The sequence below is a fragment of the Gorilla gorilla genome, chromosome 16 (assembly GCF_029281585.2).
Source record: "Gorilla gorilla gorilla isolate KB3781 chromosome 16, NHGRI_mGorGor1-v2.1_pri, whole genome shotgun sequence".
NCBI classification, from domain to species: Eukaryota; Metazoa; Chordata; class Mammalia; order Primates; family Hominidae; genus Gorilla; species Gorilla gorilla.
Genome location: NC_073240.2, coordinates 82710810 through 82735310, shown reverse-complemented (window position 1 = coordinate 82735310; position 24501 = coordinate 82710810). Strand labels below are relative to the sequence as shown.

At 48.0% G+C, this 24501-nt stretch overlaps 2 protein-coding genes and 1 long non-coding RNA gene across 15 annotated transcripts in view; 1 reads left to right on the top strand and 2 right to left on the bottom strand.

Annotated features, from left to right (window-relative positions):
• LOC109023531 (uncharacterized) overlaps window positions 1-2698 on the bottom strand; it is a 98535-nt gene extending 95837 nt beyond the window's left edge. For 2 of the 4 annotated variants that reach the window (XR_008671597.2, XR_010131056.1), the window contains exon 1: window positions 2470-2682. This is a non-coding gene — a long non-coding RNA (uncharacterized lncRNA). Of the gene's footprint in view, window positions 1-2469 lie in introns of all 4 variants that reach the window. The other 2 variants (XR_002002964.3, XR_010131057.1) reach the window with 2 other exon arrangements.
• A 134-nt stretch (window positions 2699-2832) lies between these two features.
• STARD5 (StAR related lipid transfer domain containing 5) lies at window positions 2833-14029 on the top strand. 2 transcript variants are annotated; one of them, XM_004056660.5, is made up of 6 exons: window positions 2833-3029; window positions 3846-3895; window positions 4254-4386; window positions 7342-7459; window positions 8291-8384; window positions 13394-14029. In XM_004056660.5, the coding sequence occupies exons 1-6, from the start codon at window positions 2931-2933 to the stop codon at window positions 13539-13541; spliced, it is 642 nt and encodes a 213-aa protein (XP_004056708.3). In that variant the 5' UTR covers window positions 2833-2930; the 3' UTR covers window positions 13542-14029. The 2 variants fall into 2 exon arrangements, with proteins under 2 accessions (XP_004056708.3, XP_018866579.2); XM_019011034.4 differs by lacking the exon at window positions 3846-3895 and having other exon boundaries at window positions 2855-3229.
• Window positions 14030-17698: 3669 nt separating this feature from the next.
• The window catches only part of IL16 (interleukin 16), a 128077-nt gene continuing 121274 nt past the window's right edge, over window positions 17699-24501 (bottom strand). For 7 of the 9 annotated variants that reach the window (XM_055363648.2, XM_063698772.1, XM_063698771.1 and 4 more), the window contains 4 exons: window positions 23135-23236; window positions 20619-20877; window positions 20240-20365; window positions 17699-18179 (listed from right to left, as the gene is read on the bottom strand). In XM_055363648.2, the coding sequence (XP_055219623.2) occupies window positions 17986-18179; window positions 20240-20365; window positions 20619-20877; window positions 23135-23236 (681 nt within the window). In that variant the 3' untranslated portion in view covers window positions 17699-17985. The remainder of the gene's footprint in view (window positions 18180-20239; window positions 20366-20618; window positions 20878-23134; window positions 23237-24501) is intronic. The other 2 variants (XM_063698770.1, XM_055363651.2) reach the window with 1 other exon arrangement.

Sequence of the window (24501 nt, the reverse complement as noted above, 5' to 3'; positions counted from 1 at the left end):
AGCAAGAAGTAAGTGCTGAGTAACGATTAGCTATTGCTGAGTAAGCAATAAACATACAGACGTGCTTACGTTTGTAGATTCACATAGCACCTGCCCAAGCTAACTTAGTAAATATGCATGCAATTCTTCATCAGTGTCTAAGTGGAAAGCAGATACTCCACTCTATTCAGGGCCTTGTAAGATTGGAGCATGTGGACACTTGGGCCCATCCCCTCTATAGTCTGTCTAGTGGTGGTGTTGAGTTAGAAGCTACCGGGCTACCTGCTCCCATATACACCTATTAAAAATTCACCTGGGGCTTTGATGAAGTCTGGTGGACAACTGGGTGACTCAGAGCCCTCTCAGGACCTTGTGGGAAGGGCTATGATCAGTGGAATCTCCAGAGCTCAGTCATTCCTCCATCCCCTTCAGCTCCAAACTGCAGCCTCAGACAGACTACAAAATAGATTTCTGTCCCAGGCCCCTGGGAAACACTGTGTGGGCAGCTCTCACCTTCCCTCTGTTCCAATCATCTGCTCACTCTGCCCTGTGCCGGCCTCCGGTGATAAAATAAATGAGTGTTCTGCTTGAAGGCTGCCCTGACCTCACCAATCTCCTACTTCCAGTTTGTCACAGGCCTCGGGGACAGTTTGCTTCTCCAAATATTTTGTATATCCAGACGTTCCCATTTCCTAGGAGCAAAATAGTGCTACTATAGTCCTGCAGGGGGTCTACTCCATCCCCACTTTCCACCATCTGGGCTAGGTTATTTTGATGGCTACATAATATTCCACTAAGTGGATGTTCTATAACTTTGGTTAATATACTGGTAAATAGGTTGCTTCCAGTTGCAAGATTAATTTTATGCATCTTTGTGCAGGAAGAGTCACTGGATCAAAGAACAAGTAGAGTAAAATTTTAATATATGTTGTTATTCTGTTCCCAGGAGGTTGCATACATTTATACTCTCATCCACTATGTAACAACTATTTCTCCATACCCTCACCAACACAGGGTATAAACAAACTTCATGTTTGTCCATCAATAGGTTTTAAAAAAAAGCCTCTCCTTGCTTTAATTTTTAATTCCCTAACAATGAGTGAGGTTCTGCATCTTTTTATAGCTTTGTTAGCCATGTCAATTAATTTTTCCACAAAGTATCTTTCCATGTCTAATGCATTCTTTTTGTCTGTGGGGTTGTCTGAAAATTGCTTAATGATTTGTATGAGCCCTTGGTTCGATAACAAAACTTATGTGTTAAAGTGTGTCCCGATTTTTTTCTCATATTATCTAACTTTTTATGAAATTTTGATGTGCTTAATTTTTTAATGAGATTAATTTACTAGTCTTTTATGGGTCCTAAGAGTATTCACATGCATTACTTCCCTCTCTCTTCACAAGGGCATAGGGAACATTTATTTGTTTGTTTGTTTATTTTTATTACTTTTTGAGACAGGATCTTGCTCTGCAGCCCAGGCTGGAGTGCAGTGGCGCGATCACGGTTCACTGCTGCCTCTGCCTCCCGGGTTGAAGCGATCCTCCCACCTCAGCCCCCGCAAGTAGCTGGGATTACAGCCCCGCGCCACCATGCCCGGCTAATTTTTGAATTTTTAGTAGAGACGGAGTCTCGCCATGCTGCTCAGGCTGGTCTCGAACTCCTAGGTTCAAGTGATCTCCTGCCTCGGCCTCCCAAAGTGCTGGGATTACAGGCGTGAGCCACCGGACCCCGCCAGGAACATTTATGATGTATCCCATTTCACCTTGGAGTAAACTGAAGCTCAAAGAATAATGAGTGAAACTGGGTTTAGATCTTGAGCTCCCTAATTCCCCATCCAGGTCTTCTTCACAGCCTGGCTGCCCTTCACATCTTCCAAAAAGGTCTTTCAAGTTGTCAATTTGTTTACACTACTCTTCCAAACATTTATATCGAAAGTTTAAAGGAAACAATAAGTACATAAAAAAGAAAGATAAGAAATAGACCTCAGTATTAACCTTTTCAAATATTTAGTCGTTGATAGCGCAGAAGAGGGGAAACCGAGGCTGTCCTTGCCATTCACGCTGTGAAGATGCAACCCTGGCTCACTCCCCGCAGCTCCAGGGCAGCTGGAAGCAGAGAACTCCCATATCTCTAATAAAGCCGGGCCTCTCGCAGATGTCAGCGCATTGCATTGACTCCTGGACACCTGCACTAAAGGCCCTTCAGGCACCTCCAACTAAATATGCCCAGAACTGAACTCACCCTATCTCTTCTCCATCTCAGGTAAGCTGCCAGGTAGCCAAGGCTGGGAGTCATGATGCTTTCTCCTTCTGAACATCCACAATCGGGGGCAGAGACCTTCACCTTCCATCTCCTAAACACTCTACGATGGGTCCTCTTCTCTTCACCCCCACTCCCCGCACCCCTGCCACACACCTTTCCCACCATTGCACGCGCCCAGTCTCCACGCGCATTTCCTCTCCCACCCTGCAGCAGCCGCCCTAGAATATTACCTCTAATGCAAATCGCACCACTGTCCCGCAGGCTGAAAGCATCGGTGCACTCAGGACAAGAGTCCACGCTTCTTAAACAAACAGTCGACGTTGTCCACGACCTGGCCCGGCCCAACGGGTCAGACCGTCATTGGCCATCTCACAGTCCCGGCGCTCCAGAGCCCCTCCCACAGCGGGACATGAAGGAGGCGGATACGGCTGGACCTTACCCGGCCCGCCCAAGGCGTCCGGGACCCGCCCAGGCGCTGACGCTAACTGGAGAGCCTAGCCCCGCGGTCTCCTGTCCTGCCAATCTCCGGGAGGCGGGATCCGTGTGAGGGCCTGGACCAATTCGGGAGCGGGGGCGCGGAAAGAGGCGGGGCTACGAGCTCCTCCCAGAACTCCAGCTTCCAGGCACCCGGGATCCAGCGCCGCTGCTCATAACACCCGCGACCCCGCAGCTAAGCGCAGCTCCCGACGCAATGGACCTGGCGCTGGCAGCCCAGATGAGCGAGGCTGTGGCCGAGAAGATGCTCCAGTACCGGCGGGACACAGCAGGCTGGAAGATTTGCCGGGAAGGCGTGAGTGAGGAGCTGGGCGGGAAGGGGTCGCGGAGACGGCTTCGTGGAGCCCGGGTCCCCAGAAGCCCCCAAGCCCCTCCTCTCCCCGTTGTTTTCTGCACCCCAATCCCCTGGACCCGATTGAGAGGGATTCCAATGGGGATTGTTTTCTTCTTTAAAAAAAAAGATTGGGCCTGTTATGCTCACAATGACTTCAGGTGGTAAGTATCTGTTCCTTTCGCTCAGTGACTTGCCCAAGGTCACCTGGCTGTTGAATGCTGTTTAGGACTGGATGTTTCTGTGATAGTGGTAAAAGTAAATAAATTGCATTTAAGGGGTAAGCAGGTGTTTAAAAACAAAACAAAATGAAAGAATGTGGTCGCAGCTAAGGAGGTTTTCACATGTTGTTTAACTCCAGTAAAGTCTGATCCAGCATCTGATGCATACTAAGGTTTTCTTCTGTGTTCATTACAGCATGAACCCCTCTCTTTGTCGTTGCCAGAGGGTAGCATGGGAGTAGTTTTGCTTGACCCTTCTGACTTAACAAGTAGCCCTGGGTTGCTCAAGGAAACAAAATGCCTGGTGGCTTTTAAGATAATTTTAAAAACCACCCACGGCTCTTGGAGTCAGCCAGTTAAGATCTTTTTCTTCATCACATTCTGCTGTGGGGACAGCTTTGCCCAAGACTAGTCCCAGCTTTTCCACGTATGGGTTGCACAGCCTTGGAGAGTCGTATCTCTTGAGGCCTCTTACCCCTCTTCTGTAGAACAGGGGATTAAGCCAGGTGACCAGAGCCCTTCTAGCTCTAAAATTGTGTGGTTCTGTGCCTTTTGACAGAATGGAGTTTCAGTTTCCTGGAGGCCATCTGTGGAGTTTCCAGGGAACCTGTAAGTGCATGCCTTGTTCAAAGATTACCAGAGGTGCCGCACCCTTCCTGGTATCTTTATGGGTCTGCCTCCTAAAATATTCAAATCAACCCTATAACCTGTGATCACTTGTCCTCCAGAAAAGCCTTACTGTTTTTAATGAAATCATTTCCAGGAAACTGTATTCTTGTGAAAGCTTACTGTCCATTTCTGCAGGCCTGAAGGGAGGCGGGGCTAGTGACTTTCAGCCCCTTCTCTGCAAGTCTGTCCTAAAGAGTAGTGACAGACATGGCATGGTCCACCTTCTAGTCCTTAGATACAATCTCAAGATAACAAGTTTGATTGATGCATTGGGGTCAAATTCCGTTTTGTGCTCCAGGTACCGAGGAGAAGGCATTGTATATGGGACACTAGAGGAGGTGTGGGACTGTGTGAAGCCAGCTGTCGGAGGCCTACGAGTGAAGTGGGATGAGAATGTGACCGGTTTTGAAATTATCCAAAGCATCACTGACGTAAGTCTTTCCAAGCATGTTATCTCTAGATAGTGTCTGGGCCCTGCTATAGTAACCCCCTCCCATTTCTTCTGGAAGGGGTCCATGATACCTTTTGTTAAGGGGATGTGTCCTGCAAGCACAGGCTGCCCACTGCTTGCAGCATTGGAGGCCTGCCTCAGCCCAGTTTCCCGGTGGGAAACCTCATGACTCAGAGAGGGAGAGAAGCCCCAAATAGAGTCTCTGCGGGGAGCATACCTGTTCCTTGTGTGGGGCTGCTGCACTAGGCAACACAGGACCCTCAGCCCCTGGCACCCACTTCGCTGAAGTCTGGGCCAGTAGCAGCCCCACGTACCTGCATGACCCCAGGTACCCTCTGGTATGAGGGTCTTCACGCTTTTTGCTTACATGCTTCCAACAGATTTTTGAGAAATTATGCATCATCCTCACACATCCAGTTGATGTCTATTAATAACATTTAGTTTACAACCAAATTTTCATAAGTTGCAAAGCATGTCATTTTTGACATGCAAATCTCAGTTTTGAACAAAGCAATGACATCATTCTTTTAGATGTGTCTAAATAATATATAAATTTTTATTTAAAATACACGAACAAAGTTTTTTAAATCATCAGAAATTGTATATAGCTGTTTTCCTGGAACTCAAATTTCCATTCCACATAGCCCTCTGAATTTTATCCTAATATAATACATGTTTATTTTTGGAAGTCATCATCTTGCATCATAAATATGCATAGAAATAGAAGTTTTTTAAATCATATATTTCCTGTAATCATGAAACTAATTTTTTTTTTTTTTGAGACGGAATCTCACTCTGTCGCTAGGCTGGAGTACAGTGGCGTGATCTTGGCTCACTGCAGCCTCTGCCTCCTGGGTTCCAGCGATTCTCCTGCCTCAGCCTCCTAAGTAGCTGGGACTACAGGGGCACGCCACCATGCCCAGCTAATTTTTGTATTTTTGGTAGAGACGGAGTTTCACCATGTTGGCCAGGATGGTCTCGATCTCTTGACCTCATGATCCCCCCACCTCGACCCCCCAAAGTGCTGGGATTACAGGTGTAAGCCACTGCGCCTGGCCAAGACTAATTGTTTTTTTAAAAATTGGATTGAGGTACGAGTGTAATTCATTAAAATAACATGATTATATTATAAATTCTGATAAATATTAAACGTGACAAGTAAAACATTTTGCGTCTTTAGATGAGATGAATGGGAGCTCTCTTTTTTCTAATTAACTCATAAGTCCATGAAAAAGATAGAAACTTTTCAATAGACAACTGCAAAGGAGAGGGGAAGCACAGGCTACTACTGGTGAGCTCAGGTTTACAAAAAAGTGGAGAATTGCCAAGTGGTAGCTCTTTATCATTTAGTGAAACAATGAAAATGTGGAGAAAGGGCTCTTCCTTGCAGACTGACATTTCTCAGCATGCTTTTGGCAACTCTCAAATATCCTAATTCTAAAATAGATAGATGATGGATAGATAGGTGGATGGATGGATAGGATACAGGGCCATGCCATGAGTTTGTCGCATTTGTGACATGTGCTGCTGCTGTCTTCAAAATTTCTTTCCAAAGTCCTCCTCATCTTAGTTTCCAGACACTGTACCTCAGGAATGATGCACTTGGAGGCAGTCATCAGGGGTGGAAGCAGTATAATTTTTTTTTCAAAATTTTCATCACTTCTGCCATTACTGTTACAAAATACCAGAATTTAGAAATGGCAAAATTGCCTAGTTTTTAACACCAAGTTTTGGTATATGCTTAAGAAAGGGAAAAACATGAAATTCTAATACCAGTGTGTACTGCCTTGATTACATATTGCCGCCCGCACTCCTAATTGTCCCTTTGCCACCCTGGAGGATTTTACACACTGGGACAATTCATGATAGGATGATTCTAGATGAATGGGCATATGCTGTGCTTTTCTTCAAGTGGGAAAGGAGACCCTGTGTGCAGGTGCAGCCTGTTCCCAGGCAGGTCATTAGGGGATGAAGGAAACACGGAGTAGTTTCCTGGAAATTTATTCTCATTGCACCCATTGCAAAGTGCTCAAGTGCCCCCATGCATCTCATGCCATTCGAAGATTAATTTCCTGAGGCCGAAAGTGTCCCTGATGAAAAGTTTTGCAGCAACACATGATGCCCCAAGTCTTAATACCTGAGGGGAAAGACAAAGAGATGGAGACCTTTACCAGCCCCTCTCACCTACCCCGAGACTTCTCTCCAGGACTGTTCCATCACAGGCCTGGCCTGTACTTCTCCACTGTGACCTCGAGAGAGCCTGGGCCCCACTCTCTTGCAGGGTGGGATGAATGGGAGAAAGCCCAGCATCCTTGGTTTATAAAATGAGAGTGTGGACTACTGGGATATGCTGAGATTGAGTGAGGTTCAAGGTATTCCCTCCTGGGGCTGGGACTAGGGTAAACCAAAGAGTTGCCCCAGGCACAACATAGGAGGCTGAGCAAGTGCAGGGTCAGCCCTAAAAAAGAGTGGCCTCTCTTCCCTCTGCCTAGCTCTGGCCCTGTTCAAATCCTATCTCCACCATGAGCTTCGTGCTGAGTTCCTTAGTCTCTCTAAGTGTCAGTTTCCTCACCTGTAGGAGGGATTAATGATTCCTATTTCTAAAGGTAAGGGACAACTGAGAGCTTTGTCCAGCCAGGCTCTTACTAGGTGCTCAATAAATGGTACCTCTTATGGTCACATGAGATGTGACCTCAGCATGGCACTGGTCTGCAGCTAGACAGCTGTGGGCAGCCTGTGTCACAGCCCTCATCTTACAAACTGGGTGTATTTCCATGACACCCAGTTCCTGGGAAGACTCGCTCTGGATCTTACTGTTTATAGTGCCACCCTACTGTCAGTCCTAGTACCTTTCCCAGACCTTGAGGGATGGGGTGGGAGTTGGGAGAAGATGTCTGGCCAGCAGTCACAGCTACATGCTTCTTTGGTTTGGCAGACCCTGTGTGTAAGCAGAACCTCCACTCCCTCCGCTGCCATGAAGCTCATTTCTCCCAGAGATTTTGTGGACTTGGTGCTAGTCAAGAGATATGAGGATGGGACCATCAGTTCCAACGGTGAGTGATGCCCGGAGGAGCTGCCATGCCTTCCTGCGATATCGAGCTTTCTCTTCTGCACCCCACAGTTCCTTAAGGAAAGCCAAGCAACCAGAAATCACCAGAAACTCACACTCTGAGTCCCCTACCTCATCTGGTTGGGTTTGGGGGGATTCAGGGCCATGGGGGTCTGACGCAAGACAGTCCATATGCCAGTAATTCTATGTTCAAGTCACGGTTTTGCCAGTGCCCTTTTTTTTTTCTGCCGAAGCTCATGGTGTGTGCTGTACACATGTGGGTTAGTTGGGTGGCAAAAAACTTGTGTGCAAAATCTATGGCCGTGTCTTCTTGAGGGTTTGGATGCTGTCCACTCCCTTAATGCCCAGTGAGGAGCAGGGCTCCTGCCTCTGCACAGCCCCTGCCATTCCTCCAATTCTACGTGGGAGAGTTGGATGCATCCATGCCTCTCCTGGCTGAGATTTGAGAGAGGCACCTGCCTCCTCCCATGACCAAACCTTGTGTTCTAGAATGTTCTTTTCTCTGATATTCTTGACAAGCTTGGGAAAGCTATGTGCATGTTTATGTGTGAATGTGGATGAGTGAGTGTGTGTGAGTGCAAGTGTGTGTGTGCATGTGTGTGAGTTTGTGTACACGCATGTGAGAGTGTATTTGTATGTGTGAGTGTAAGGGGCAGTAGGGTGGGAGTAGGGGGAACTCACGCCAAGAGGCAGGAGTCCCTCACAGACTCCAGGGCGGTGCAGGTAGTCTGGTCTGTGTGCTCTATGGCACCCCAGTGGCAATGACCTGACCGTCTGAAGTTGTAACTCACCGAGATTCTGCACTGTCTTCCAGCCACCCATGTGGAGCATCCGTTATGTCCCCCGAAGCCAGGTTTTGTGAGAGGATTTAACCATCCTTGTGGTTGCTTCTGTGAACCTCTTCCAGGGTAAGGATAATTTCCTGCATTGAGGTACATGGCTCAGACCTAACTGTGACTTCCCTGTGGACCTTCTGTGAAAAGGGGCACTTTGACTACGATTCAAAAGAAGAAAAATGCTTTATAGCTCTTTAGATTGTGACGATACAAAATACTTTCACACACATCTGCGTAAGCAGAACCTCCTGAGAGTACCTGGCACGTGGGAAAGAATTGAGGGGAGGCGTTACTCTTATTTTTGATGCAGGAAATTTTCCCAGCAGCCTCCAGGTTAAGCAAATGTCATGGTCCATTTAGCAAATGAGGAAACTGAGGTTTGGGGAGGTTCAGTGATGTGTCCTGACTCAAAGGCTAGGAGGTTGGCAGGGCAGGGTCTGTGCTCCGAGTCCTCCCTGAATGCCCTCCGCCAGGCAGGAGCAGCTTTGAGGATAGCAGTCCCCACCCCACATTTCACTCAGTGATCATCTCTCCTCGGCAAGGAATGTGGCGGAACTCAGGCCTAAAGGGCAGTTCTGAGACCACACTGTAAGTCGGCCTCAGAATTGACCCCGGGGACTCTCTGTTCCCATTTTGCCACAGGTCATGGCCGGGCTCTTGCCAGGAAATTTCTGTGTAATGAATTACCTGAAGGTCCCTTGTTTATCCTGGGAATCATGCATGTTAACAGCAAAAGAAACTGCGCCTTGCAGGTGTGTCCCGGTGTTCCCTGCAGTCTCCATACAGACACCCGGAGGGAAGGGGTCTGTCCTTCTACCACATTGTCCCAGGAGGTGGGTCTCGGTGTCATGGGATTATACCAAGCTCAGACCTAGCACCTTTATGTTACCCTCTTTGCTAAGCTGGCTTTTCAGACATCATGTGAAGACTTTTCTTAGATGTAACAAAATTTTGAGTTTGAAAATAGCACAGCTGTGCTCTACCACACACAGACATACACACCTGCACTCAGTTTCAGTTCTCCCAATATATAGGTGCCCTGGATCCCCTGGCCTGGGCTCATTTCCTTGTCCTCTCCCACCTGGTAGTCAGATGCTAAGACTCACCCTTCAGTGGTGCCGGGTCTGACAGAGAGGAATTTTCAGAATAAGAGGCAGAGTCCTTTCTTCTGAGGGGCTGAATCCCATTGCTGTCTTCTTTTTGGTGGAATGCACAATATAATGGGTAGCGTCACACCCTCATGCCAGGTAGCAAAGGTATCACATGGATTTTTTTTTTTTTTTTTTTTTTGAGACGGAGTTTGGCTGTCACCCAGGCCGGAGTGCAGTGGTGCAATCTTGGCTCACTGCAACCTCTGCCTCCCAGGCACAAGCGATTCTCCTGCCTCAGCCTCCCGAGTAGCTGGGATTACAGGTGCCTGCCACCATGCCTGGCTAATTTTTGTACTTTTAGTAGAGCCGGGGTTTCACCATGTTGTCCAGGCTGGTCTTGAACTCCTGACCTCAAATGATCCCCCTGTCTTGCCCTCCCAAAGTGCTGTGATTACAGGCATGAGTCACCATGCCTGGCCCGATTGCATGGATTTTGCTGAGAGGGTCGTTGGAGTCCCACAAAACCCTGCCCATATGAAGGTTTTAACTCAAGGGTTGACTCTTCCAACTCCTCTCTACTTGATTAAAAACATCATGTGTTCTCTGTAAAGCTTTCTTCCAGAGCCTGCTGTGTGCAGTTATTCTCATGAGGCTGTGGATCTGAAATCTGTGACAATGATTATTCTCTTATTATTCTGTGAAGATAGGCCTATTCTGGACACTAGATTCAGCAGACAATAATAACAGCAGCAGCAGCAACAAACATTTATACAGCATTACTGTGTGTCAGCCACTATTGTAAGCACTTCATATAAATTAACTGTTTTTATAACAACCCTAAGGCACTGTTGTGATCCTCAGTTTTAAAATAAGAATGGTGGGTGCACAGAGAGGTTTAGTAACTTACCCAAGGTCACACAGCCAGCAAGTAAGAGAGCCACCGTCTCATTCTGGCCATCTGGCTCCAGAATCTGGGCTCTTAACCCAGATATTGATGTCTCAAAACAGCTAGAGTGTCTGCCCTCTTAGAACTTAGAATCCAATGAAGGCAGGAGGAGACAGACAAAACACAAATGTAAGTAGTTCTATCTCGTGGATGCGCTAGTAAGTATCAGACGTTAAGTGCCTTGGGGAAAACTAAACCCAGATAAAGGTGCCAGGGAAAGGTGTGAGTGGGTTATCTAGGAGGTTTCCCTAATAAGACATTTGAGCAAGGCACAAATGCAGGGAGTCTTGGGCATGTTGGTGGAGCGAGCGTTCTGGCAGGGGGATGAGCAGGTGCAAAGTCCCAGAAGTGGGAGCAGGAGCCGGAGCAAGAGCGGGGCCTTTGAGGAACAGCACAGAGGGAGGTGTTGTGTTAGCAAGAGGAGAGGCTAGGACATTCGGCCCATGAGGTAGCAGGGGCCACAGCCTGTTGGGGACTTTCCTCTGAATAAAATGGGAAGCCACTGGGGAGGCCTGAGCAGGACATGCTCTGACTTTGGTCTTAACTGCTATGATGCCCTGCTTCCCCATAGAGGGTGAACTCCAGGGGACAGGGACTTCCTTCCATCTCAAAGCCTTGGCATCGTCTGCACTCCACCCTCTCCCTCACCCACCAACCCCTGCCCATCCCGCCTTTGCTAGGGCCTTCTCTCTCCTCTTGCTCTCTTGAGCAAGAGGCTGTGAGCAAGAGGGCAAGAGGACTCATCGGGGGTGAGGTGGTGTTGAGGCCAGAGGTGGTGGTGGTTGAGCTCCAAGTGGCGTGGGGGGCGGGGGAAAGGTGTTCTTAAGGTGGAGGAGCCTGTATCTGTGGTCGAGGCAGCATTACAGTATCATTTCTGGAGCACTTGCACTGTGCACAGGAAGGATGCTAAGTGTGCGTCACACCTACTCTCATTAAATCCTTCTGGCAACCGTAGTGGATGCCTTCATCCCAGCCTTTTCTGAGGGGAGACTGGGTGACCTACAATTCCTCTGTGCCCCCGTTTGCCCTTTCTGTTGTTGTCACGTAATGGTGTACATGCAAGAGCTACCACTCACCAAGGCCACTGTGACGAAGAGAGTTTGTCGCATCCCACATGGCCTCTCACACGTTCCGCCCACCACAAAGCCCATTCCTCACCCAGAGGGAAACATGATCACGGAGTCTCATTTCTCACTCACCTGTTCATGTTTCCAAAGAGGATGCTGCTGAGAGGTGATGCGGGCCAGAGGAAGCCCATTGGGAGGAGGAGCAGGGAGGAGAGAGAAGGCCCTAGCAAAGGCGGGATGGGCAGGGGTTGGTGGGTGAGGGAAAGGTGGAGTGCGGATGATGCTAGGACTTTGAGATGGAAGGAAGTCTCTGTGCCCTGGAGTTCACCCTCTTTGGGGAAGCAGGGCACAAGCAGAGGAGAAAAGCCACAGCCCAGAGGAGCACATGCTCTCCCACCCTGTGGATCTGCTGGCCCCATCCTGTTCCATGCCCCAGTTGTCCTTCTGTATGACTTGAAGAGTGAGATTCTTTTTTTTTTTTTTTCTTTCTTTTTTGAGGTGGGGTTTTGCTCTTGTCACTCAGGCTGGAGTGCAATGGTGTAATCTCGGCTCACTGCAACCTCCGCCTCCCAGGTTCAAGCGATTCTCCTGCCTCAGCCTCCTGAGTAGCTGGGATTACAGGCACCTGCCACTATGCCCGGCTAATTTTTGTATGTTTAGTAGAGATGGGGTTTCCCCATGTTGTCCAGATTGGTCTCGAACTCCTGACCTCAGGTGATCCACCCGCCTCGACCTCCCAAAAGTGCTGGGATTACAGGCGTGAGCCACCGTGCTTGGCCCTGGGGAGTGGGATTCTAAAAGGTCTCCAGTTCCAAACCTGTAGCCTGCATGATGTCAGGAAACATCTGATGGGCAGGCATAGTGCTACCTGGGGTTCCTGGTGAGGCTGAGTGGACAGTTGCATTCAAGTAAAATGCCAAATGCACACCACAAAGCCCATACCACCTTTGTTGTCCTGGCCGTTGAGAAGTTTGTCACAGTGAAGATCGCTTCCTGTCCCTACCAAGTTGTGTTCCATCTCCACATCGTGTGCCCCTTTGATTCTGGACTTCCAGTCAGCATCTGTGCCACCTGCCGTCCTCTGAGCTTCTGCCACCCCCTGGCCAAAATCCCTTCATAGGTGCTCAAATTATTCGCCAGTTCTCTAAATAGCAGTTCTCAAAATTTTGGCATAAGGCTTTATTATACCGTTACATATATTTGAGGGCTTCATAGGGCGTTTGTTCTTGGGGGTTATAGCTATCATTATTTGATGTATTTGAAATTGTAACTGGGAAATTTGAGAAATGTTAAAAATATTTTAACATAAAAATTCACTGCATGTTAACATAGATAACATTTTTATTTTAAAAAACTATTTTTTTAAAACAAAACATACTGTGAAAAGAGTGGCATTGTTTTTATATTTTTGCCCATCTCTTTCATGCCAGGCTTAACAGAAACTCATACCTGCTTGTGCGTGTGGTCTGTTGCAATATCACATATCATGTAACCTCCGGAAAACCCCACTGTATGCATGTGAGAGAAGGCGAATCACATGTTAGTGTTGTTATAAAAATAGTGTTAACTTTGTAGACCCCTTGAAAGGGTCCCAGGAGCCCCCAGGAGGTTGCAGACCCTAAATAGTGAAGGGCAGCATCTCTTCGTTCCTCTCAGGGCCTGGCACAAAGTGAGTTCTCTGAAAGCATTTGCTGAGTGAATCGGGCAGCAGGGTACTGGGTTTTTGGGCTGGGAGTAGGGACTTCTTCCTTCCTGGAGGCCGGGAGTGGCTGTGGAATGCATCCCCGACAGGATGGGTTTCCATCCGAAAATCAGCAGGTCCAGAGAGGACTCCTGGGTGGAGGGCACAGCAAGGGATGAGACACGATCACTGTATCATGGCCATTTCCACTGGGCTGGGCTCTGCTCACCTGCCTGGCGCTCGTCCCCAGCACCTCTGCTGCAGATCATAACACAGCTCTGCTGTTGCCTTCACAGGGAACCCACCAAGACCAACCTGGTCACATTCTTCCATACCGACCTCAGCGGTTACCTCCCACAGAATGTGGTGGACTCCTTCTTCCCCCGCAGCATGACCCGGTTTTATGCCAACCTTCAGAAAGCAGTGAAGCAATTCCATGAGTAATGCTATCGTTACTTCTTGGCAAAGAACTCCCGTGACTCATCGAGGAGCTCCAGCTGTTGGGACACCAAGGAACCTGGGAGCACGCAGAGGCCTGTGTTCACTCCTTGGAACAAGCTGATGGACTGCGCATCTCTGAGAATGCCAACCAGAGGCGGCAGCCCACCCTTCCTGCCTCCTGCCCCACTCAGGGTTGGCGTGTGATGAGCCATTCATGTGCTCCAAACTCCATCTGCCTGTTACCCAAACACGCCTCTCCTGGCAGGGTAGACCCAGGCCTCTAACCATCTGACAGAGACTCGGCCTGGACACCATGCGATGCACTCTGGCACCAAGCCTTTATGTGCCCATCACTCTCGGAGACCACGTTTCCCTGACTGTCATAGAGAATCATCATCGCCACTGAAAACCAGGCCCTGTTGCCTTTTAAGCATGTACAGCTCCCTCAGTCCTGTGCTGCAGACCCCCAAATATATTTTTCTGATATAGACCTTGTATATGGCTTTGATGCTGCAAAATATTTATTTTTCCTTAAAAAAGGTGTCAACTTGGAAATAATGGTTTCAAAACAGGATAAGCATTAAGGAAAAACACTTTCAATGTATCTTCCATTTGATGAATTTGTTTTTCTCTCTTTATCCCCGCAAGGTGGAGTTTCATGTCCTCGGTGAAACCAGACAGTGTGAATCTGTTCCAGCCCAAATCTGCAGCATTAGGGATGAGTTCTTGGAAGTGATTCTGAACTGAGCACGCACTCATGTCTGCATGGGGAACTCTGGGGAGAAGAGCCTTCTTTTTCTTTCCCTTGGGCATTTGCCTTTCCTTGTCGTCTTACTGAGGCGGAGGCAGGAGGTCTCTGTCTTCCAGGGCCTGGCCAGGCCATCCTGCCATCAGGAAAGATGGAAGAGTAGGCCTCCGTCTAGCAGCCCTGGCTGGAATCCCCCCTCTAGATCCTGCTGCAAGACTGTACAAACTCACAGGGGCCATGTCCACCCAGGCACATCATCAGAACCAGGGAGCACAGCCTTGGCACCTGGAAGGGGCCTCAGCAGCCATGCAACTTTCTTTCCCTATCTCCAATCCAGACACGGATCCTCTAACATTCTCTAGCAACCTCATCTGCACCCCCACCACCTTCCTTGTAAGAAAGACCACGTGTGACTAAAATCCCTTCACGCTGCATTTACCCAGGTTACTATTGCGCACGCAGGATGTTTTCACAGTGTTCTCAGCCTTTGCTCCTCCAAACAGAAAACGTTTCCCCTGTGTTACTGTTACTTCCCTATTTTTGAGTCCTGGGGTGACTGTCTCTTAAATGTGCCAAGATGTGAGCAAGCTTTAAAACATGACAGCTCAGTGTTAAGGGGACAGAAAGCTTCCTCTTTCTCTGTTCTATTGCCACTACAAATTCCACAGTCATGCCTAAGATCCTTTAGCTAACAAACACCCTTTTCAAGAAATCATCAGACTCTTGGATTGACTTAGAATTCATTCATTCATTAAGTGCTTACCGAGTCCCCACTCTGTGGCAAGCACTGTTCTATATCAACTTCTCATGAGTTCAGCCAATTCTAGGTGCACCAGCCAAGGAAACTTCACGCCTGCCCTCTCTGAGCTCCATACTCTGAGATGGTGGTCTTACCAAGATGGGATCGCCTTGTACATCCCTGTGTAGCCAAGTGGAAGGCCAGCCAACCAAGAATGCATCTCACTGGGCCTATGGGACATACTGTGCCTGCACTGCTCCTCCACGTGACTGCATCAGGTTAAACTGGTCTGAGCCGTGGATGAGGAGCTAGAAAACATGCATCCAGTCCAAGCTCTGCCACTTGGGCCAAGTGTGCTCTTGAACAGTCACTTAATATATCTGCTTTGATTTGTCTTTGAAAGAAAATATGGAGGCAGGAATACCAGTGTCAGTGTAGCCTGCTTCTTGAGTGTTGGCACAAGTGAGATAATGTATGAATCAGTAAAATGCTGGGCAAAGCAAAGAAGTAGGGCTGCCTGGGAGTGGATTCCTTTTTATGGTCAGTTAAGACCTCTTCACAGTTGTTAGCTGTGATGCCTGCAGTGTTTGAGGATGGCATTGCCTTCATCCTGTGTCAGCTCTGAAGAAGTTGGCAGAGCAAAGCTAAGCCTCAAGTGTAAATCCCAGCATCATGGAACGCAAATGGATGAGCTTTTGTTTTAGGATCTTCTTGCTGATTCCTACCCAGAGGACTTCCCCAGCCTAGAGACCAGAAACCTGGGCAATAGTTATATCTTCAATGGCCCTAGGAGTTGTTGTGTCTCCTTGGGGAGGAGAGAACCTTCTAAAACAGGCCAGAGACAGGAGGTACTGGGAGGGCCATGGGCTCACCTGCATCTATGCCCAGATACCCTGGGACAGATAACCTCTGTCCCAATCATTTGCTTTGCCTGGTCTCTCAAGGAGTCTCTTGGTACCCCAGGCCCACGGCCAGCTCCATGCTCATCCCTGTCCCTACCTTCCAGTCTTGATGAAAACCCACCTTCTCTTTCATCCCTTGGCTGCTTGATAAGACTTAAAACAATTCCCTGAATTTAGGGAAGGCCACTGCGTGCACAGATGGTGAGTTTGTGCAGGCAAGGAATGTGCCCTCCATGTCACGTGGCCTCCTTGCCCAGCCTGGGTCATGGGAAGGGAGTGTTGAATTGAATCACATCTTTCGTTGGTAGATTATGTTCATCTTCAATGTTTCTATTAAGTCTAAAAAGTGGATACAAATGGTGCCTCCAAGTTCTTGTCTAATTGCTTGTCTACTGCTTGACAAAATCCAGAATGGAATGGGCCAAACAAGTTAACCAGCAGGACAGAAACTGCTCTAAGCCCATTATTCCTTGAGATGAATAGAACAGTGAGCTGAACGCCTGCTCTAATGAAGCCACTAAAGGGGTTTACAGGAAGGTTAGGAGCCCAGCTGGGTTTTGAGTCCACTGCTGGGAAACAGACTCTTCACTTCCTGTGGACCCTAGAGAAGCCATCAGATTACATTAACATGGCTCCACTGATGATGGCCTGAGAATTACTACTGTTTGTGTTTCATCTGTGTCCTTGCCAGGTCTTCCCCCACATCCTTACTTCACAGGATCAGGGGCTGAGAAGAGGCCAATACTCTGGCCCAGGCCTGGTCAAGGGATGCTGGTTGTTGCTGATGCAAAGTCACATTGCCTGGTCCTGAGCTTGGCAATCAGGCATCCAGAGATGGCCAAACCAAATATCCCTTTGGCCAGGCACTCAGGCATTCCCTATAACGTGCACTTAAAGCATCTTGGGCTGATAGTCTCCACCGAATCACAGAAGAAAGAACTCAATCTGCCGCATCACTCACCAGCTGGATAAGCCATTTACTGTACACAGTGTTTGCCATCTTATCAATACATTGGCACAGAACCATACACCGTAGAAGCTGCTGTGATCACTAAAGGCAATGTCCGTTTAGCCCTGAGCACAGTGCTTGGCATGTGGTAGGTAAGTAGTAGCAATTTTGATACCCTCATATACACGCTGGTTCCTTCTATCGGCACACCTGTCCACGCTTTGAGCTTGGTGCTTCACCTGTGCTCCTCTGTTTACTGGCTCCACCACCCTTCCCTAGGATTACTTCTCCAATCCAACCAAAAACAATTTTGCAAATGTTTCATGTGACAAACTGTATTTTTCATAAATGACCCCAGCAATATTTCCTCTCCCCTTAAACCCAGGCAGGTTTGTGTCAGCTCTAACTGATGGAGTATGGTGGAGGTGATGCCATGCAACTTCCAAGGCAAAGGAATAAACAAGATGCAGCTTCTACATGGCTCTTGCGATCCTGGGATACTCCTCCTGGGAATCCAGACACCATGTTGTGAGGAGGCCCAGGCCACAAGGAGAGGCCACCTATAAGCATTCAGGCCAGCAGCCTCAGGTGAGTTCCCAGCCAACATCAACGGCCAGATGTATGAGTGAATGATCTCACATGGTCCCAGCCTTTGCATGACTTTGCATGACTCCAGCTGATGCCAAGTGGAACAGAGATGAGCTGCCCATTCCAATCTCTGCCCACATTGCAGATTCATGAGAAAAATAAATGTCACTGTTTGGGGGCGAATCATGACACAGTTACAGTACTTGAAACATGTTGCAAAGCCAGGCATGAATGTCATATGAAATTGTAATAAATCCATTTTATTTGTGGCACCACAATATTATCATTAAGCTCTCTTTTTACACAGTCTGCAATTTGTATCAGCTACCCCAGTGTGACTCTGCCCTTACTTTAGGAGCAACCTTTTGCTGGGTGGTGTCCTAGAAGGTCTGGGCCTGGGCAGCAGCCAATGGGAAGCCCACCTGTGCTTTCCCCCATCTGGGTGGGGCGGCAGCAGAGACCCTGAGAATCAGCGGTTATGGGAGCTGTGTGTTACTGGCTTTGGCTTCAGCATGTCCTGCCTAGGAGTCTCCAGCAGCTGTGGTTTCCTTGGACTGGAGGCTTTTTCTCCTGATGACAATCGTGACAGGTCCATCAGGCAGTGCCTTGATGATGTTCCAGGCTTCAAACCGTGTGAGGCCCTGCATGGCAGTGCCAGCCAGCTGCAAGATTTCATCTCCAGGCTGGACTGTCTCACTTTGTTCTGAGGCTGCTCCTGAAATGAGGGAGAAGATAATGGGTTCCACAGATGATGGGGAACAAGAAAAGTTGCCTCCTCTCCTTGATCTCCAAAGAGCCAGGATAGCTTGGTAGAGAACGGGGCACCATCCCTTGGGAGCTTGCTTGTTGGTGGTTCTAAAATGAGGCATCTCTTAAGATGGTGACTCAGAGGTTAGGGCACCAGGCTCCAGCTCTCCATGGCCCTTGGAAAGGGATAGCCCAGGCTGTCCCCAGGGGAGGGAAATATCAGGCAGCTCCACGCCTTAGCCTGCCTGGAGCACCGTCCATAGTTCATAGAGGACTCTGGGGAACTGAGTCCTGCCCAGACCCTGCTTTGGACACTGACCCAATATCCTACTCCCTTCACATTTGTTCTCCGCATGTGGTGAGGACATCAGCATTGGGTGGTATGGGAAGAGAGCTAGTGAGATTTTTGTGCAACAATATTTACAGGGATCTTGCCTCTGGCACGAAGTCCTCTGTGTCCACATAAAAAAGGAAACAACCATATATGGCCCCCACTATTTCAAAGCTGCACGTGAAAACAATGCTATTTTACTGTTTGTTTATATTAAAAGAAAATCTCCCATCCATTTGACACAGTGATCTTCACAAATCCTGAATAAGAGTAGAAGATAATACTAATGATAGTAATGAAAATATAGCTAAAGTGCATTGGGCAATTATTGTAACAGGCGTTGTGCTAATGTTTTGCATTTATGACAGTAATCCTATGAGGGATGTATTATTTGTGTTTCCTTTTAACAGCTGAGGAAACCAAGAACTCAAGTAACTGGCCCAGAGCTTCACAGCTGCTAGTGGTGGGCCCTGGGCTGGAACCCAGACTTTCTGGCTCCAGAATCTGCATCTCTCCTTCCAACATCACCCTGCAGCTGGTAGTCTCATCCTAAACATTTAAGCAAATGGGCCCATGGTGGTGAAGTGACTTGTCCAAGATCATGCTACCAAGGTCATGTGGCAGAACTAACACTGGAATCTAGTCCTCTTGACATTGAACCCAATGCTCCTTCCAAATTGACCTTCAAAAATTAGAAATATCTTTCCCAGAATTGGGGTTAACATGGATTCTGGGGGGAAGGCCATGTAAGCCTCACTCTACCTTCTGGGTTTCTGCAGCCACAGCAGAACTTCCTCTAACGAAACCAGTCGGCAGCAGGAGCTCATAGTGGGTGAGGGACAGAGCTAAGAGTCCCTTTGGGTCTCAGTCCTAAGAGCCCTCAGACACACACCTGTACCTCTTTACCTCCTTTTATGGATGAAGAGCCTCAGGCCCAGAAGGGAAGGGTCACTCAGCACATTACAGGCAGAGCTGGGACTAGAACCTGGCCCACCTGCCTCCCTGTCCAGTACTCCTCTCTCTACAACCCCTCGCTCTGTGGCTTGGAGACCTCCAATTTGAGGAACACCAAAGAATCAGGGATGGTTTTACATGGTAGCCACAGTCATTCATGATTTTCACAGGGAAATCCAAGTGACCCCCATATCAGACTGGTTTGTACTCCAATCCCTGATGAACAAAATATCAACATTTTAAATAAAGGCAGGAGCTGACGTGTCCAGGACTAGGGTAAGGCAAATGAGGCCAAGTGTGCAGTACAAAGTCAGACTCTGTCTTGATTTAAGCTTTGATATTTTGTCCAACATGTTTTTTTAAAATTAATTTTAAAAAACACGCTGCATTAAAATAGTATCGATGTGAGTTACTGAGTATTTTGGCACCCCTTTAAAATTCTGCCCCACAGGCCAGTGCCTCAGTGCCCCACTCTAGAGTCCTGGCCCTGCCAACCTGAACCAAGCCCAGGACTTAGGTATTTTTGAAGACCCATCAAAACAGAGGGGGGATTGAGGGGATGTCTGAGCAAAGGAGAAAAAGTAGAAAAAGCAGAATTGAGCCCTAAAAAGACCAGCATGCCTATGAAGAGGACATGGAGTTGTGGGAAACAACATAGCCCAGAAAGTGCCCAGAAGCCTTTTGGGGGCCTGGCCACATGCCCACAACTGGAGAGCACGCAAAGAACCAGACACACCCCACACCTTTGAAAATCCTGTTAATGGTGAGAGGCTTGTCTCCGTGTAGGGAGCCCTTCCCTCCTTCCAGGCTGAAGCCCAGCCCTGCAGACATCTTCTCCAGTGTCACCGTGCAGACTGTGGCCTCTGCTGCTGAGAAAAACACAAGATCTCTGTTAGGGATCCTCTCCTCTCCCAGGCCACAGATGCCCTGGGCTTCAAGTGAGCCCGGGGTGATACAGCCCCCGTGTTTGCACACAGGCACATGTAAACACGTCTCAGGCAGTGTACTAGGCAGCCACACATTCTTGGGGTCACAGATTACTGAGTAGCCCCATCAGGTCTGGCCCCAAATGGCCAAAGAGGATGTGGCCCATGTGGCTTCCACTGAGTTGGGAGAACTTACTAGATTCTACAGAAACATCACTGGCCGCAGAGGCTGAGGCTGCAGAGTCAGTGGAGGAGTTGAGGTCGGGCATGGCCTCTGGAGTCAGCTTCCTTGTGACAATCACAGCTTGCCTGGGCTCTCGAGCTTGGCGGAGGATGGCCAAGGCATCACTGTGCGTGGTCCCCTTGAGAGACTTGCCGTTGATGGAAAGAACCTCATTGCCCTTCTGAATAGTCCCTTCCTGGGAGGCCAGCCCATTTGGAAACACTCTGTGAACCTGAGCAAACCAAAGGAAGTCAGGACCAGAAATCACACAAGTCCAGTCCACATACTTGCTGGAGGAGGATTGAACCAGTTAGTCAATGCTAGAGGATTTTTAGGCCAACACAGATTAAAGATAATTGTGTCCTAGATTGGAGCTGCTGGCACAGAGGCCAGCATTCCCTCCTTCTCCAACCAGAGCAGAGATCACCAGCAGTAATGACCAGGTAAGCCCTCAGAATCCATCCCAACACAATGTCCTATAGTGTACCACCACAATTCTAGTTGGGATTCCATATAAAATCTTTTGCTTCACCTGCCCTAGGTCAGAAGTCCCCAGAGTAGTTTTCTCAAGGCACTGATTCTGTGGCATATTAACGGGTATTGTGTAAGAAAAAGGCTTTTCCTATTATTTTTTAAAAAATAGAGACAGGGTCTCCCAGTGTTGCCCAGGATGGTCTCAAACTCCTGGGCTCAAGCAATCCTCTCACCTTGGCCCCGCACAGTGTTGGAATTACAGGTATGAGCCACCACACCCGGCCAAGAAAAATTTTTTAAAATCAAAGAAACTTGAGGAATACTGGGTGAAACAAAAGCTCTGACATTGTCTACTTTTAAAAAGCAAAAGGCATTAGAGGGTCTACAATGCAAATTTGCATGGCAGCAGATTTCTAAGCAAAAGGCATTTAGAGGGTCTACAATGCAAATCTGCATGGCAGATTTCTAAGTATTGGCAGGGTATGATGGGGATTCCCAAAGTGTTTCAACAAAGAATTCTTTTCTCATAGAGAAATTCTCGGTCTCATTTGGCAGAATGCATTTTGAGAAACACTCTCCTAGGCAGTCTAGACATTTTTATAGCTCCTCCCCTAGAAATTCTGACTCTTTACCTCCAATCACCTCTTGGTCCCCTTTCTGCAAGATATGTGGGATAAACAAACACACAAAAATATCTCATGTCTCTGCCTCAGCCTCTTTAATGAGGTCCGTTATAATTAAGAGGACTGAGTGATAGCATGCATGGAAACCACTAAAATGTGGTACCTGTAGTTTTGCTTTTATGATAGGAGCAAAGCTCTTTGCTTCTCTAAATTGTTTCGGTGTTAGAAAAATTCTGTTACATGGTTAGAATCCCCAGGCTGTAACATCCAAGCATGAAGCAGAACCTCTCCTCTGAGCCTCAGGTTCCTCAATGCTAGAGGATTTTTAGGCCAACGAAGATTAAAGTTAATTAAAGGAGGAACCTCAGGTTCCTCCTCTATAAAAGAAGCATAAATGCCACCAATTTATCAATCTAAAGTGTGGGTAGGATGAATTTAGACAACAGGTCAGTGAGTGCTCAGCATGGCCGTGGATGGTGCTCTACGTTAGTTCCCTTTTAATCATCTGGAAAGGAAGAGAAATGCTCAAACACAGAAGGAGAAAGAAGCTTTTGTGCATGTGCTCAGCCAACATGTGCGCCTTCCTCCTAGTTTCCTGTTGTCTGCAGTGTCTCAGGGGTGACTGGCCAGATGACGTGGACAGAAGTTGCTACTCATGGACAGAGAAAAATACCCAAAGTGCCATTCCCACAGGCAAGCTCTCTTTCCTCCTCTTCAAGTAGAAAGTAAACTACATGGTCAGGAATCTTTTTGTAATACTCAGCTGCACTCAGTGAGAGAAATAGAGACTTACCGGTTTTAAGTGCTTTTTATGTGATAGAGAACTTATCAAGAAATCAAGGAAGTCACCACTGACACGATTGACTCTGAAGTGACACGCAGGAACATGCCACATTGCCACTGCAAGGGGGTGTGGTATGTTGAATGCTGGCTGATGCTGTGAACTGGAGGATTTGTTTTCAGTTGGGCATGGAAATTCAAATGAGCCCAGCACAGCCTACACAAAGGATACCCTGAGACAACACAGCCCTGGGATGATAGCAATGCACTCGGCTTTAGAGAGAGAGCAGCCACAGCATGGCTCCACAAAACTGGCCGAACCAGAAACCATCTGGGTCAGGTACAGGTGACCTGAAGGCAGCAGCCAATGCTGATCAGATTGGATGAGCCAGAATAATGGGACCCACAGGAAAAGATGCCCATGGCCAGGCCTGCTACCCTCTCCACGCAGCCCCAGGCTCTGGGATGTGCTGAGTGGACAGGACCTGCCCAGTGGCCTAGTGTCATGCATTCTTCATTTCCCCAGCACAGGGCCCCTTCCTGGCAAGTGTGTCCCCCTCCCCCAGAACCATTGCCTCTGGCTGTGACATGCCCCTTCACTTGGCCACTCACCGTAATCACCTTGTTTTCTAGATCTGCTCCTCCTGCCAAGCTGAACCCAAGACCAGCACCTTCCTCCTTGTGTAAGATGGTGACATGGATGCTGTCTAATTGCTGCAGGAGGAAATACATACATTCAAAAACATTTTACTGCAAGAGGATGAACAATTTAACATCAGACTGACATCAGACTGATTTGTTATCTCAAACCCCAGCTTGGCCAGCCTCCGAGTTACATCACCTTCTCAAACCTCAGTTTCCTCGTCTGTAAAGAACGGACTCTTCAGGAGTCATGGGAAGCTTAGAAGAAAAAAAAATGTATGTAAAGCAGCAAGCATAATTATTTTCCTCTCTCATTCACCCTGTCCACACCCGGGCAGGGGGAGTGCCATGAAGTCAGCCAGAAATCAGCATATTGGACAGTGTGAGATGAAGTCAGGTTGTAGGACTTCAGGTAAAACAAAACAAAAAAAAAAAACAACAAAAAACAAAACAGGGGTCAGTGCTGTTCTGCAGGAATTGGTTGCTCCTTCTTCCCTTCTCCTTCTCCAGAGGTCACAGCAGCAGCACTAAGGAAGCCCAGCTAACATCTTGCCCCAATGCACAGTGTGCAAGTGTGACACACACACACACACACATTACTACGGTACTTCCTAGCCTAGACGGGGACTCACATGGAGCCAGGACACAGTCAGAGACTCCTATTCCAGTCTAGAGCAGGGGTCTCAATCTCAGATGCCTACAGGAGTCAGGCAGGTCCCTAAAATGAGCCAAATGGGCAGATGTGAGTGATAGGAACTGCAGAGCGCCAACGAGCACATCTGCTCAAAGGGTCAGCTCTACGTAGGCATACAGAACTAGCGCTACCAGATCACTTCCCTAAAGTCCAGGTTTCAATTCAGGTTTTATCATATATAGAATTCAATATTTTTTTCATCACCATGCAGACCAAATAAAGTACACCTACAGGTTCTTGGGGCACCTGTTTGTACCTTGGCACTAAGGAGTAAACTTATGTCAAAGAATTCACTTGCTCAGCGTCACTAGAGCACCTGACTTGCAGCTGTCCCTATGATCCTAAGACTTGGAGCCCCTAAGACCCAAAGGCATGGAAGGATGAATGTACCTCACTGCACCCTCACCTCCAAGCCCCAACACTAGCCCAAATCTCTCAACTTTTACCCAAGTATGAGGTTACTTGCCTTGTAGAAGGCTCTTCTCATGTTAGAAAGCAAATACTCTCCCCAGAGCAGCTCAGGCAGGATGGCTCTTTGTGTTTTACACGCTCTGCCTCTGTTATTTCATTTGCACTGAGTAAGATCCTAGGGGATGATGGTCCCAGGTGACAAGTGAAAGCCACAAAGAAAGAATCTCAGCAC

What these genes read in the sequence shown, in the direction of transcription:
- STARD5 (XM_019011034.4), top strand. Translation starts at nt 2,931, where the DNA reads ATGGACCTGGCGCTGGCAGCCCAGATGAGCGAGGCTGTGGCCGAGAAG. An exon ending in TGGGACCATCAGTTCCAACG is followed by an intron (nt 7,460 to 8,290) that starts GTGAGTGATGCC and finishes ACTGTCTTCCAG; the next exon opens with CCACCCATGTGGAGCATCCG. An exon ending in TTCTGTGAACCTCTTCCAGG is followed by an intron (nt 8,385 to 13,393) that starts GTAAGGATAATT and finishes TTGCCTTCACAG; the next exon opens with GGAACCCACCAAGACCAACC.